This window comes from Chrysochloris asiatica, unplaced genomic scaffold (assembly GCF_000296735.1).
Source record: "Chrysochloris asiatica unplaced genomic scaffold, ChrAsi1.0 scaffold00078, whole genome shotgun sequence".
Lineage (NCBI taxonomy): Eukaryota > Metazoa > Chordata > Mammalia > Afrosoricida > Chrysochloridae > Chrysochloris > Chrysochloris asiatica.
In genome coordinates, this window is record NW_006408596.1 from 1,587,577 (window position 1) to 1,603,005 (window position 15,429).

Consider the following 15,429-nt stretch of genomic DNA (forward strand, 5'->3'; position numbering starts at 1 on the left):
TAATTGTTCAGGGAGTACAGAAATTTATTATATATCCCCTTCTGAATGCTGCTTCTTCTACTGTTAAAATCTTACATTCCTTTGTTAACATTTTTTACAATTGATGAGTCAGGGTTTACATGAACTCTGAGTCTTTGTTCACTCTGAATTGTTTTTTAAAAAAAACACAACTTTTTAGTGTGAATTAAATGAAGGTTTACAGAGCAGATTATCAGTTTTATATTGAACAAATCATTTATTTGTTCAATGTAAAACGATTGAAATTAACTATTTCAATCCCTTCCATGTACTAACAGTTAACAGTATTTACCTGTATTCATTTTATCTATTGCAATCCTTCCAGTGTCACCTGCTACGTTCCCTTTTCCTTTGTTAACCTCCCTATTGTTGTATATTGCCCACGCTGTCACCCATATTATTTTAACATGTGTCTACTGTCTAGCCTGGAATCCTGGTGTGGCGCTGTGGGTTAATGCGCCAGACTACTACAGTTACTGTTTGAACTGTAAGGTCGGTGGTTCAAGCTCACCAGCTGCTCCTCGGAAACCCTATATAGGGTTGCTATGGGTTGGAACCGACTCGATGGCACTTCACAATAACAGTAACTGTCTAGCCCATGAATAATTTTCCTTCCCTTCCCCCCATAATTGTCATAGATTGTTGTCTGTTTTATTAAGAAAGCCTTAACTTTTTACAACATTGGCCAAATATTTTTTTCCTTTGTCAGTAATTTCACTCAGCATAATATCCTCAGGTTTATCCATGTTGTGAAGTGTTAAGCAGATTCATTGTTGTTATTAAGCATTTCATATTATTCCACTGTGTGTATGTACCAAAGTGTAACTATTCTATTGGTGGGCGTTTAGGTTGTCACCATCTCTCTTCTCTCTCTCTTTCACTCACTCACCTGCACACACACAACTGGTGAGTTTAAATTCATTCGCTTTTAGTATAATTAGTGATAGGTATGAGTTGATTGTTGTCATTATATGTGTGTTGTTGTGTGGTGCTGCTGGTTTCTTTCATCCGCATAATTGTCTGCCCTGAGTTTTGTTTGTGGGTTTTCTTTCATGTTCCTTTCTGATGTCTTAATGTTTACTTAATCTTTCTGATCCTCTCCCCCCCCCTTTTTTTTTAATTTATTATGAATTGAGTGAAGGTTTACAGACAAGATCATCATCACCTTTGCATTCAACAGATCATAGAGTTTCATCTCAATGATTCCAATCCCTTCTATGCAGTAGCAGTTACTCTTATTCTGTTTCTCCCCTGTGGTTCATGTTTCCACCCACCTTCTATCCTTTCTCACCTTTGTCCTTAGGCATGTGTTCCCCTTTTGATTTTAGAGTGGTTGACCATTCTATGGTGCCCATACCATGTTAACATAGTTACTCCTTATGAATCGATTTACTTCCTAGCTGAACATTGGGCCATGAGAATGAGTTCCTTTTTAGACTCTGGTCAAAAGTCATAGTCTCCGGTTCTTCCAGACTCTTTCTAACCAGTTTTTTGTATATATATTTTTAAATTTTGTTCCACATTTTCTCCCATTCTATCCAGGATCCTCTAATGGGATCCTTTTTAGGGCACTTGGTAGTGGTATACACACACCGTCTAATTCTTCTGGTCAAAGAGTCACAGATACTGATGTTCACATGTTCTCTTAATGCATTGGAGTTGTTGGTTCCAAGCCTCTTCAGTTCTTATCACTCTTCTTTCTTCTTCAAATCGAGACACCAATAGCTGCATTTGGATGGCTACTCATTAGCTTTCAAGAAAGATCCCAGTTGCTACTCACCCAAGCAGGATGTTGAACATTGTCATGTGGACTATCTTTAGCCAACTGACCATGGTATCCCCTGAGACTGTGGTCCTGAGCCCCCTGGCCCATTAACTCATTGCTTTAAGTTGCTGGATTATGTCTAGGAAGTTTTCATTTTGCTTGCTGTATGCTCCACCACTTTAATAGTTGTGTTTGGATTATTATTTTTATCAGTATTTTAATGTGCATGTTAATTTTCTTTGAGCGTGCCCTGCAATTTATTGATTTCTGTTTTTTCTTTCTTCCCCTGTTTAAAGCAGTCTTTTTTTAATGCTTTATTGTGAATTACGTGATAGTTTACATGGGAGGACATTAGCGTCACATTGATCCCTACAAAGATCGTTTCCTTGCCATGGTTACAATCCCTTCCATGCATCATCCATCAACCAAAGGGTATACAGTACAAGCCTGCCTCCGGTTGTCCGCATACCGCCCCTCTCCCTCTCCAGGTCCAAAGTCTCCAGCCGCTCCATCTCCCCACGTTATCATATCTGCCTCCGTCCCTGGTATCACTCCTTCTCTGGGTAGGGTTCCGTTCTCTGCTCTTCTCCTTTGATGGTCCCAGGGACCTCCGGTCCTAGACTACAAGGTTAATCACTCCTCTCCCTTTGCCCCAAAACGTCTTCCTTTACATTTCCAGCATTTACAATCAGTCCTGATAATTATATGCTATTATATCCCAAGAGATCTATCCACATCTCCTTTCATCAGCCCCAATTAGGCAGAATGGATACTACTCAGTGGAGATTCTACCTTGCTCTATGCCCTCTGGATCTAGGTTTCCTCTTGAAAGCTTGTAAGCCAGTCACTTCTTGCCTCTGTAGCCCTTCCATTCTGGGTAGCCAATGTCCAAGTTGCCCATCCCTGTCTTCTTGGTGTGCTGAGGAGGTGGGAATGATCCTTGCTGTGAAGATTAATTTGTTCACTGTTTTGAGCTATTGCTTCCATAGGTGTGTGTCAAGTTCATCAAGTTGTATCAGATTATTCTTTTTTCCTCCTTCTTTCCTTTTCTGTTTGAGCTCTGATCATCCAGCCATTGAAGCCAGGTCAGGTGGGTATTATCTGCAAGTGTGGGTGTACTTATGTATGTGCCCTCTCTTCTTATCAGCTGGACGCTTCACTCTCCACTCTAGTCCTCTGTGGCTTTGTCGCTGACTCTGGGTCCAAGAGTCCCCTGGACTTGGCACACTGCTGACCAACAGGTCTTCACCCGGGTTCACAGGAGTCTATTGAGCATTGTAGGGCTTAGCTTGCAGCTTCATTGCTGTTTTTCCCTCGCTTCCCTTTATCAGTGACGAACGTGGTCACCAATCAGAGCCATGTGTTCCCATTGAGCCTTAGTCTTAGAAGGGTGTTTACCTTGAGGGGGGGACCCGACCACTTGCCTTGATGTCTCCTGGGCGCGCCGCTTGTTTGTTCTTGTAGTAATCAGTTAGCCTGCCTATATTGTTTTGTATTTTTCCTGTCAGTCTTTCTTTCAGGAAATACCTTCTATTCTTCTGGCCACTCCAGGCTGGTGTGCTTGAACTTTCAAGTGGAAATTTCTCCTCAGAAGATTCTGGATGCTGTTCAGGATTCCATCTATGGTCTTCTGTAATGCAGAGGCTCCGCAGGAAGCCTCCTTCACTGGGCACGTTGTAGCCCCATTTTAGGTATTCCAATCAGTTATAGGCAGAAGACAGACTTACAAGCTATCTATGGTGGTATTTCTGGCTATTCCTTTCTCTGTCCCCCTCCAGTGTCTATTTTATAGAGGTATGCCAGGGGAACCAAGATTCAACAGACAGCCAAGCATCTTAACATTATTTCCTCCCTTTTCCGCATTCAAACCATGTCTCAGTCTCTGTATCCCAGAGCCCTGTGTTTTCAAGGTTTTACATACATCATTTGCCTCTGTTCCGCTTCAGCTTCACATTCATCCTATCATATTTCATTTCATTGCAATAATTAAAATCCCTTCTGTGTATCATCAAATAACCAAAGGATACACACCCCACAGGCCCGCTCCCCTGGCTGTCAGCAAACAGCTCTTCTCCCTCCCTGAGTCCCGAGTCCACAGCCACTCCATCTGTCCATGCCATCATAGTCCCCCGACCATTTTGGGTCTGGGCAGTTTCCAGCCCCCCCCCAGGTATTCCAGTTAGTTATAGGCTGGATCTGGGCCCACATGTTTTCTGTTGTGATGATTCTAGCTGTCCCCATCCCCCCATCTATTTCACAATGGTAGGCAAGGGAGACCAAAAGACAGCCAAGCATCTTAACATTATTCCCCTCTTTTCCCCCTTTCAAGCCATGCCTCAATCCCTGAATCCTAAAGCCCTGTTACTCTAGGGTTGTGCATACTTCGTCATTTAGCGCTGTTCCACCTAGCCCATGAGAACCTAAAGCAATCTTTTTTTTATCTTGAAAGCTACCCTGTTAGCTCTTGGTATTGTAGTTAACATTGTAAATTAACTTATTTTGCTCCCTATTTTCAGTCTTGTAGGTTTATTTCACGTTAAATGTTTTTGAATCTCCATTGAGTGGTGTTGTTGTGTATGGTAAACCTCAGTTTGTTGTCTGCTGTTGTTGGTTCTCAGTCCAAAGAACACCATTTAGCATTTTTTGTATGTTTGTCGGGTCGTTGAGTAATTAATTTCAATTAGGAAATGTTTTAATGCCTCTGAAGTTTAGTGTTGTTGTTGTTAAGTACCGTGGAGTTGGTTCAGACTCATAGTGATCCTGCACAGGGTTTCCAAGACTGCAAATCTTTACGGGAGCAGATCGCCTCATCTTTCTCCCGCAGAACAGCTGGTAGTTTCAAACTGCCGACCTTGAGGTTAGCAGCCCGATTCGTAACTATTACGCTACGAGTGCTCCTACCAGAATTTGTTAAGTGCTGTCAAGTTGGTTCCAACCCATAGTGACCCTGTATAGGCTTTTCAAGGACCGGCTAGTAAGCTTGAACCGCCAACCTTGCAGTTCAGACTGACTTTGCACTTGGCTTAGAGTTCCAGAATTTTCACCTGTGTTTCATTTGTTTTCTGTTATAGCTGTTTCGTGTAGTGCGTCTGCATATTCCGTCATCTTTGCAATTTACCCTCTCTATGAATTTGACAATGTCATATCTTGTGTACACCATGACAGAATCGTACTGAATAGTTTCACTGCCCTTAAAATGCCACCACTCATTCCTCCCCATTTGCCCTTCTCTCTCAACCATGAATCTTTTCATACTCTAGTTTTCCCTTTTCCAGACTATTACATAGTTAAGATCTTGTCATTCAGTAGTAGCCTTTTCTTACTGGCTTCTCTCTTGGCACTATGCACCTTAGACTCTGCTGTGTCTTTCCACGATTTCATAGCGCCTTTCTTTCTATCATCAAGTTGTCCATTGCGTGACTATGACGTAGTTTGTATGTCATTCACCAGTTAAGGGTATTTTGATGTTTTCTAACTTTTGGCTGTCATGATGAAAACTGATATAAACATTCATGTATAGCTTTTTATGGTGACATATGTTTTGACTTGGATAAATGAGTCATAAAACACTTGAAAAATTTGTCATCTTAACTATTTTTAAATGCTCATTTCAGTGACGTTAAATTACATTCACACTGTTGTGCAACTATCAGTATAATTTATTTTCATATCTTTTTCCCCATCACTCCAAACAGAAAACTTTTACCCATTAAACCTTTACATAAATTTTCCTTCTCTAGTCCTGATAATCACCAGTCTGCTCTCTGTATGTGTGTTTTCCTTTTCTAGATTTTTTTTTTATAAGTGGAATCATATAATATTTGTCTTTCTGTTTATGAATTATTTCACTTAACATAATGTTTTCAAGGTTCACTCATGTTGTAGCATGTATTAGGGTTGACTACTGTTACATTGTATGTATGTTTCACATTTGCTTTAATTGTGTCCATTTTGCAAGTGAAGTTGGAGGTAACAAAACTTTAATTCAGCAGACATATGTTGAGCACGTGTTATGGCTGTTCTACTTGGTCTAGAAATGGATGGATCACAGTCCTGTTCTGGGGGCGGTGTGAGAGTTGTCAGCAAAAAATTGAGAGAGTGCAACTTGAACTAGGCCTAGATGAATAAAACATTTTAATTATCATTTCAGTAAACGTATTAAAGTCAACACTAAATCTTCTATTCGCTCTTGTTTTTGCAGATTATAACAACATAGGAAAATTCCTAAATAGAATTTTGGGCATGGAGGTGCATCAACAGAATGCCTTGTTTCAGTATTTTGCGGACACACTAACCGCAGTTGTTCAGAATGCCAAAAAAAATGGACGATATGATATGGGAATCTTGGGTAAGTGGAGAAAACTTTTAAAATGCCATATACTCCCAATAAAATAGTGTTTATGTGTGTTCCCGTCCGTGAAAGAAAGATGAGGCTTTCTGCTGCCATAAAGATTACAGCATTGAAAACCCTGAGCAGCGACCCTGTGAGTCGGAACCGACTCCATGGTACTCAACAACAGCAACAACATATGTGTTTACATGTTGCTTTTTCTTTTTTTTAGACCTTGGTTCTGGAGATGAAAAGGTGAGGAAAAGCGACGTCAAAAAGTTTCTGACTCCAGGATATTCAACCTCTGGCCACGTAGAGTTATACACTGTAAGTGTAAAAATCATGTCTCCCTTTCAGTTTAATTTACATCTTTGATAGATGCTCAGCTAAATTCTTTCTTTTACAGATTAGTGTAGAGAGGGGCATGTCCTGGGAGGAAGCCACCAAGATTTGGGCTGAGCTAACTGGACCAGATGATGGCTTTTACTTATCATTACAAGTACGAAGTGTTTTCTTTTTACATGAACTCTTCAGATATATAATGCTTGTCACCTACTACATTGGAATTGTCAACTATGTGTCTTTTTGTAATTGGATACTCTCATATAATGTGCATTTATTGATTTATAAGAATTTTGACTTAGTAGATTATGAGACATGCTTAGAGTTGTTACATGTTCATTGTAGGTGAAACCTTTTTATCATTGTTTAGTCGTGCTTTGTCTTAAAATCTCATTGATCAGTTAGTGGTGGGACTACATTCTTTTGCCAGTGGGCAGTACTAAAGAAAGGAAAACGTATGTGGGTTTTCCATTAGTCTGCACAAGATTATGGTTTTATTTTCCGTTTGAGCATTGGGGGATACTTAGAATTTTATTTTACTTTCTTCAGTTCTTAGAAATGTACACAGCAAGACAGAAATCTAACCCATTTCTGCATGTGCAGTAACGATGACATTGGTTACAGTCTTCCAGTCTTGCAGCTGTTGTCACACTCCAGCACTGGTAGACTGTGATGAAAGCCCCATTCCCAGCTTCCCTTGAGTACAGAATCTGGTAGCCATTTGATGCTTCAGGGAGGGCTCTTGCTCCAGTCTTATGCAGCCATTTGTTGAACCGCCACAACTTGAAACAAACGTGACTTGACAGCGTGTGTATCATTGGTGTACCCATCCAAATCCCTCTTTCATCTCCACTGTTGTGTGAATATTTGTTTAATAATTCATCTGATGCTCTCTGTATAGATCACACAGTTGTTACAGGTTTAATAAACTACTTGAATATTTTCCATCACCTGATAAATTTAAGTGCAACCCTCGACTCAACTATTGTATAAGTCCTTCCTCTTCAGACTTCTATCGATAAGTAAGGACTCTATATGCATAAGTACCCTCATTTGGTTTGCTGAAATACCTGTCTTCTTTTCACATCTTCTGGGCATTTGGCTTTCCTGACTTTATTGTTTATGGGGCACTCAGTCTCATTGGGCCTTGATTCACCCTGCCAGTAGTCCTAGGAAACTAGCACAGGTGTGAGTCTGGATGATCAGGGTCAGACTGTATTCACTGTACCTCGATGTAGCGTAGCAACCCCGAACATTTTACTATATAAGCAACATAAAATATATGGCAACATTGAAAGTGCTACTTTAAGTACCTTTATGCCCGCTACTATTCACATTCCATTCCCCTTTCATATCACACATGTGGGCCTCTATTTGGGCTATAATTCCATGTACAGGGAACAGTATAAGCAAAATTCTTTCTACTGACCATTTGTGCTTTAAAAACACGTAGTCAGAATAATTTTCTCAAAAAACAAAAGAACGCTCTGGTCTTACAACTATCTTTTCCTCCTCAACATTAAGGGCAGGTTGCCTTATTCTTTGGTGAGTTAGCCTGTGAAGACTCTTCACACCTTTCTTACCATTCATGTTCCTTAACATACTAGGTGTTAACGTCTTGGTAATGGTGGTGTTTGTCAATGATGAGATGGACAGAGTAGAATGTCTTAAACTGTATGTACCTAATCTTTATGTTTCCCCCCCTTTTTAATTTTTTTAAATATAGATACGGAACAACAAGAAAACGGCCATCTTAGTTAAAGAAGTGAATCCTAAAAAGAAGCTTTTCTTAGTCTATAGACCAAATACTGGGAAACAGCTCAAGTTAGAAATTTATTCTGATCTCAAAAAGAAATATAAGAAGGTATTTTCTCATCTCTTCATTATACTGCTTATGAGTACTTGTTTTATAACAAAATATTAAAACTGTTTAAAAAAGAGCTTTGTGTTTAGATAGAAAATTATTTGGCCAAGGTTTTCTATTGGGTGTTGTGTAAAGGAAAATTGTTTCAGGAGAAAAAATTAACAAATTTCCTTACACTAAATTCCTTGTCTTAATGTTTTCAACCTTTAAGAAACTTGTAAGGTGACTACTTGAAACACTGTAAGTTGTCAGTAAAGGAGACTGTTAACCTAAAAATTTCAATGTTAGGGAAGGTATAATTAAATCCCTTCAACTCTCTTATGAGTATGCTGCTATGTTTATATTTTGTACTGACTTTTACAAAATAGTCAATTGTACCAGCATCATGGGTCAGTTTTTTCTGTATAAGGATGATATAAAATTGGTTGCCTCTGGAGAAGTTTGCAAGTCTAACTTAAGTGGGCAGTTTTATAACAATGCTATTACAAATTTCTGCCTCATTTTTACAGGTGGTCTCTGATGATGCTCTGGTGCATTGGTTAGACCAGTACAACTCATCTGCAGATACTTGTAACCACGCTTATTGGTTAGTATTTTCTTGTGCCTCACATACTTTAAACTATATTGTCAAGATTTCATTTAATCACTTTCTAATAAGTAAATGATCCAAGTACCTGTTGTGTTGTTTTTGTTGTGTGCCGTGGAGTCGGTTCCGACTCATAGTGACCCTGTACAGGGTTTCTGAGGCTATAAATCTTTACAGGAGCAGAAAGCCTCATCTTTCTCCCGCGGAGCAGCTGGTAGTTTCGAACTGCTGACCTTGCGGCTTGTAGCCCAATTTGTAACCACTTATGCACGTGGTTTATTCCATTAGAAATATTTATTGGGCCTCTGGATCGCCCCTTTTGCACATCATGGAGCCTTTGTTATTTACAATCAGCTGTTGTCTGCAGCAGAGACTTACTTGTCATCCTTAGAGTTAAAACTTTTTCCATTTCTTCTCTCCCTTCCTAACTTACTCTCTATCTCTCCTTCTGTTCTTTCTCTGTCTTTTAAACAGCACTACTTTTGCCACTAGGTCAGTTTAATTTTGAAAGTGAGGGAACTTGTGAGATATACCACCCCCAGAAAATTCTGTTGTCATATATGGGAGCAGATTGTCCTGTGGTCCGAGGGCAACCTGAGGTTGCCTTTCAGGTCTTTAGTCTCCCTTTGACTCTCCAGTTGAGGACCTGCTAGGACAAGTATTTTCATGATTTACGGACCTGAATTGGCTCCTGACTGTTTTCTCATCCATTAAAGAAGTGTTCTTGAGATGTGTCCTTCTTTCTTGTGTGATCTAAGCAGTGCTTCTTGTTTGTTTTCATTTTAAAGAGTAGATTGGTGCTATTGAACAATTAACTTAGGAAAAGCTGTAAGGTGAACTATTTAAAATATTAACCTATGGAAGTCCTCTAAAATAATTGCTTTTGAGTACTTTCAAATTGTGTGCATTAAATTACTCTTGAATTAGTACTGGGAAGACAGGTTTATTGACTTGTAGATGTGATTTTAACCACAATATTGATATATTTGTATATGGATACATTAGCCTTTTTCTTTTAAATTTACAAATGGTCTTTTTTGTTTGTTTGTTTGCCTGAGGTCTTTCTCACTAGTCCGATTAAAGAACAGTATACCAATGGCTTAATGTAGAAATAGGCAGAATTGTTTTCTAAGTTTGATAAAAGAGTAAGATAATAGATATTAAAGGACTAAAATGCATAAATGGATTCTCTTTCACAGGGAATCTGACTCCAGCAATGACTGTCATTTTAAAAATCAGCTGTTAAGTGCTGTCAAGTTGGTTCTAACTCACAGTGACCCTGTTTAGGGTTTTCAAGGCTGTAAATCTTTGCTGGAGCAGAAAGCCTCATCTTTTTCCCTTTGAGCAACTGGTGGGCTTAACTCACCAACCTTGTGTTTGGCAGTCCAGGATTTATCCTACAAAGACGGTACAGTCCTTAAAAATTAGTGGTCATATGTTACATTGGAAAAGATAATCCAATTTTCCTAAATGGATTGTAGTGTGAAAAAAATCTGATAGTGTTATAGAGTATTTTCCATTTGTAGTTTGGGTAGTCCTTGTGAACGTCAGAATGTGTGTGTGTGTGTATAAAATTTTATATTCACTACTCCTTTGTCTCTTACAGGCGTGGCAATTGCAAAAAGGCAAGTTTGGGATTAGTGTGTGAAATAGGTCTTCGCTGCCGCACATATTATGTTTTATGTGGTTCTGTCCTGAGTGTGTGGACAAAAGTGGAGGGTGTTCTCGCATCTGTCAGTGGCACAAACGTGAAAATGCAGATCGTTCGACTAAGAACAGAGGATGGGCAGCGGATTGTAGGTGAGTTTTGCTTTTCTTTTGGTTTGAATTGTGGCGGCAGGAATTAGATCCTGGTTCTTTCTTATTCCGCATGTAACATCGTAGAGTTTAAGCATTTATTTCAGCAGTGGGTATAAAGTTTTATAAATTGACACTATTTCTTCTGGCTGAATTCATGTTATGGTGAGGCATCTTATGCAACTCTCAGCTAGGTGTTCCTTATTGTTGTCACTTCCAGAGGCGGTGTGACTCATACATACATTTCTATGTTTGCTTTTGTATTTTTGAGTAGCATCTCCTTTATTATGTATCCCTTCTGTCTTTGTGAGGAGCTCTTGTTTGCTATGCATACTCTCATGCCTGCTGTGGGATCTGCTGCGATATGCAGTGACGTCTCTCTGGGATGCAACCTTACATGTTCTTGTTTCTAACTGCAGGTTTGATTATTCCGGCCAATTGTGTTTCTCCTCTTGTAAATCTCCTGTCCACTTCAGACCAGTCTCAACAGCTTGCAGTCCAACGGAAGCAACTATGGCAGCAGCATCACCCACAGAGTATCACCAACTTGAGCAATGCGTGAAGAGCAGACAGGTTTCCACAAGGATGTGTCTGAAATGCTGTTGAAGCATATCATTTGCATAAAAATCAGGGACAGTTTCCAAAGAATTATAACCTTTTTTTGGTTTTCTTTTCTTTTTCCCAGTTGTGCTCTCTTTCTCTCTCTAGTTAATTTTTTGGGGAATAAGGACAAGCCTGGAACAGATAGCAGAACTGAAAATCTTTGGTGCCGATGGTGGTACATCTGTCTTTCCTATGACTTTTCCCGTGGTACTTACTGTTTGCCCTTACCTTGTGTGAGCAGAGGGGTGCGTGCGTGTGTGTTAGTCTGTTTGTCTGTGTGAGTTTGTTACAGGCTATAAACCGCGATTGGGTTCAGATGCTTGGAACTTCCCAAACTGGCTTTACTTTTAAGTTCTCCAGTGCTCAGGGTTTATGCAGTACATCATGCCATTGCTGGGGTCCCCCCGGATGCATGTGTTTCCGGTCTATCTAGAGAGAATATATATTGCTTTCTTTCCTAGCTTTTTAGGCAGTAGGTTTAGTATAGCATGAAATGGAAGGTTGCATATCATGCGTTAAGATTCTTTTCTAGTTTTGTTCTGACACTGCATGTCTTTGAAAGCATGTGTAAACAAAGTGAACCACAAGCCCCCTAAAGGAGAGAGACAAATTTATAGATCTACAGCATTGGTTATTGCATTTTTTATAGTGTTTATACCTGGGTGTTGCTTCCAACCTGCGAGTTCATCCCTCCCCTAGTTTTTTCAAAGTCTTGAGTACATATTTGTGTGTGTGCGTGTGACAAAACTCTGAAAAGTTCCTTTTAATGTGTTGATAGTTACTCCTAATGCGTGCTGCAAAAAATGACAACCAATCTGGTTTCCTTAAAAATCGACATTTCCCTTACTTAGAGACAGTTTTAGAAAAAAGTACAAATTGACTTCCATCTTGCTACCAGTCTTTTTTGTTTTACTTCATTCTCTTAATTTGCTCTGTCACTCCTGGAAGGCAATCTTACTCGAGCTGTAAACTAGGCGCTGAGGAAACACGTGAGGCTTCTGCTGTCTGTTTTTCTGTTTGTTGTTGTTGTTGTTACTCAGTAACTTGAATCTTGTTGATTGTGTTGTAAGACATTGTAGAGTTTATCACAAACTGTTAAAAATGGTAATGTACAAATGTGAATAGACACTTATCTATAATATGGGTAAGTTTTGTTTCACCTATAATAGATGTTTATAAACAAGTTGAGGGGACAGTTGGTCTTTTCGTTTCCTTTTTGTTGTTATTATTATATTTTTTGCTTGCACAGGTTGCACTATTGAAAAATTGAGATTGTATAATAAACTTGGTCGAAGGCTGCAAGATAACCAAATCTTGTAGATGTCAAATAAAAAGTTATTGTGCTAACAAGAAGTGGACTCTTGCTTAGGCCCTCCCTCCACCTCCGACAGTAGTCTGACGTGTTGCCACAGCATTCCAGGTAGCCTTAAATGTTGGCTTCGCACCTACCCTGGAGAATTGAGATGGTGTTGAGGGAGGGGTACAGTGGTGGACTGTTGAATGGTTTTGAGTTGAATTACTCTGGTTTGTTGCTGTCTCTGGTCCTCTCAGAGCCGTCTGACAGGTGTAGGCTTGGTTAAAAGTGATAGGGACCCATTGGAATGCTACGGCTGTCACCCTTTATCACCTGCTTTCTCCAAGTTTATGTTTGGTGACATCACACTTCATCAGTCTTTTTGGATGTATTTATTTTTGGTGCCTGAAAGAATAAATTAAGTATAGTTACTGTTCTTTGGCACATTTTGCCCAGTGGATGCAGCTTCCCTTCTCAGTCCAGTCCATGTGTGCCAAGCTTTGGTTCATATGAGTCTCAACCAGCAGCAACCAAGAACAGAAGGGTCCTTTTAACTCAGCTAGTGCTCCTGCTCTTAGCCGATGGCTTGTGTGGCTTCTTTCCACATGCTAAGGTCACACAGAGCAGAGCTGCTCCTCCAGGGCAGGCAGGACACTGTGCAGGCAGGTGTACTTCTTCACCACCAAACTTGCCTAGCCCAGGGGCTGGGTCTCCTTTGCATGTTATGGGGTTTTTTGTTTTTTAAACTAAGCAGCAGCATCAAGTGGGATCTTTAGCCTGCAATTACTTGACACCCCAGATAATGGGATGTTTGCTCTTGGAATAGCCGTCTTCATGTAAAAGGTGTTTTCTTCTTTCTCAAATAGATAAAAGTAGTAAGAGGGGCCTCAGTAGCTCCCTCAAGGTACACTCCAAAAAGGCAGCCAGTGTCAATGGGTGGGCAGCTAAGCATTTATGTCTTAAGCAGAGATAAGCACTTGACTTTCACACTGCGTCCTGGATAGCGGGTCAGGGCAGCCAACAGTTACTCCTCATAGAAAAACCCCATTCTTACTAGAGCTCACTTGTATAGAATCAGTCTCTTGTCCTGAGAACCTGAATGCCACGACTGAACCCAGGGCCTTGTTTAAACCTGGTGTTCCCACTTCAGCAATATGGCTCCGAGCACAAAGGTGTGACCATAAGTTACATGGGTGTTTTCAGAGTGTACACTGTCAGCTGTACTGAAAACCACTTCCAGAGGCTAGAACTGTTGAGATGTTCTCTCTTGGGGAATGTGAACTCCCTGAATCTAGCAACCTCCATGCCCCAAGGTGTCTGTATCTGCAGGTTATTAGGATTCTCCAGATGGGCTCCTGACAGTGAGTATTCATAGAAGTATTAGTAAGAGTATTTCTTTAAACCTAACTTATTCAGAAAACTTGTTCAGCAAACCATCTTCTGTTCTTGCTGCTAAATTGCAGGCACACTCTTCAACATCCTTCTCTTCATGTGTGTATAACTTAGAAAGACCTGCATCCAAAGCAACATGGTGACGTGTCATGTACATAGATATTGTTTCTCGTTCCTTTACTTAGCAATTCAGAAACTTTTTTGATTGAGAACGATACACCTTTTCATTTCAGTTGGCTTCCTCTTAGGGAGGTAAATGTTCTCGATGACCCAGAGCCAGGGTGCCCAGTTGTTCTGGAATCAGTTTTCTGGTCATTAACTCAGTGCTCCCTTGGGCATTCATTTGCCAGTCTTGGTGGAAGGTTGTTAGAAAAACTGTTGACAGGTAAGGGAAGAGAAGACACAGTTTACTGTTGTGTCAGGTAAAGGAACCTGCCCCTCATTCTTGGCCTTCACCACTTGACCGTGAGGAGGAAAAGCCCTGATTAGAATGGATAGCTGCAACTCAGTTTGGAAGGTAGGGGAGGAGAGAAGAAGATCTTTGGCTTGTGAGTCCTTTCTTGATCCACAGTTGAGAGGAAGGCCCCTGTTCAAGTACTTTAGTATATAAAATATCCTTGCACACTATTTGGTAGTTTTTAAGAATGGTGCTGCGGTAAGCCTTTGCTAAGCTGGGACCCAGTCAAGGGTTGCTTTTTTCGCACGGGCTCCCCAGTAGCAGAGGCTTCCCCTTGTGCTGAGGATCATGTAGTTAGCCACCCTTCATTGTATCTGGTCATTCCAGCTCACCCTGCAACTACACACGCATGTACGCATTGTGCTGCTGAAATGGTGCCAGCAGTCCATGTAGCAGTCACAGCCAAAAGCAAAAAGTTTCTCATTGGCTTCCGGTTGTCTAAGACAAACCATAGTATCTTATAAGGGTCCAGCAGCGAAGCAAACGTGTCTAGATTTGCAACTCAAGCCAGCTAGGTTCTCTCCCCCAACCCCACCCCTGTACTCGAAGTAAAATTTTAAAGCAGTCCTCTAGTGTTAGACTGTACTTATATATATGTATATACATGTGTATATAGAGAAACGCTGAGTTTCTTTTGAATTCTGAATGTAAATATTTCTTGTACATTGATCCGTCCTCTCCCTGCTTGTTCTCCTTTTCCCTCCTCCCCTCATCCCTATTTATTCTTTTGCTGGACTAGCTGACACAGCATCCCTTTAATGCGGAAAAATACTGCGATCCTTGAGTGTGTTCGTCTATTGCTCCATTTTGCATCTTGACTCAAAAATTTCTGTGTTCATGTTTTTTAACATGCCTGATTGTGTTCTGCATTTTTATTAACCAGTTTTTCACTGTGCAACGAATGCATTGTTGTATTGGGGGGAATGTACTGCAGTTCAATTCTGATCCTGTCATTATATGACTAGCGATGCTCCTGGGAAG

General features: G+C 40.4%; 1 protein-coding gene across 1 annotated transcript in view; it reads left to right on the forward strand.

Annotated features, from left to right (window-relative positions):
• SBNO1 (strawberry notch homolog 1 (Drosophila)) overlaps positions 1–11,267 on the forward strand; it is a 41,270-nt gene extending 30,003 nt beyond the window's left edge. Inside the window, exons 25-31 of the mRNA XM_006865373.1 lie at positions 5,985–6,131; positions 6,346–6,440; positions 6,520–6,612; positions 8,182–8,319; positions 8,829–8,905; positions 10,512–10,705; positions 11,122–11,267. Of these exons, the coding sequence (XP_006865435.1) occupies positions 5,985–6,131; positions 6,346–6,440; positions 6,520–6,612; positions 8,182–8,319; positions 8,829–8,905; positions 10,512–10,705; positions 11,122–11,264 (887 nt within the window). The 3' untranslated portion in view covers positions 11,265–11,267. The remainder of the gene's footprint in view (positions 1–5,984; positions 6,132–6,345; positions 6,441–6,519; positions 6,613–8,181; positions 8,320–8,828; positions 8,906–10,511; positions 10,706–11,121) is intronic.
• Positions 11,268–15,429: the final 4,162 nt, after the last annotated feature.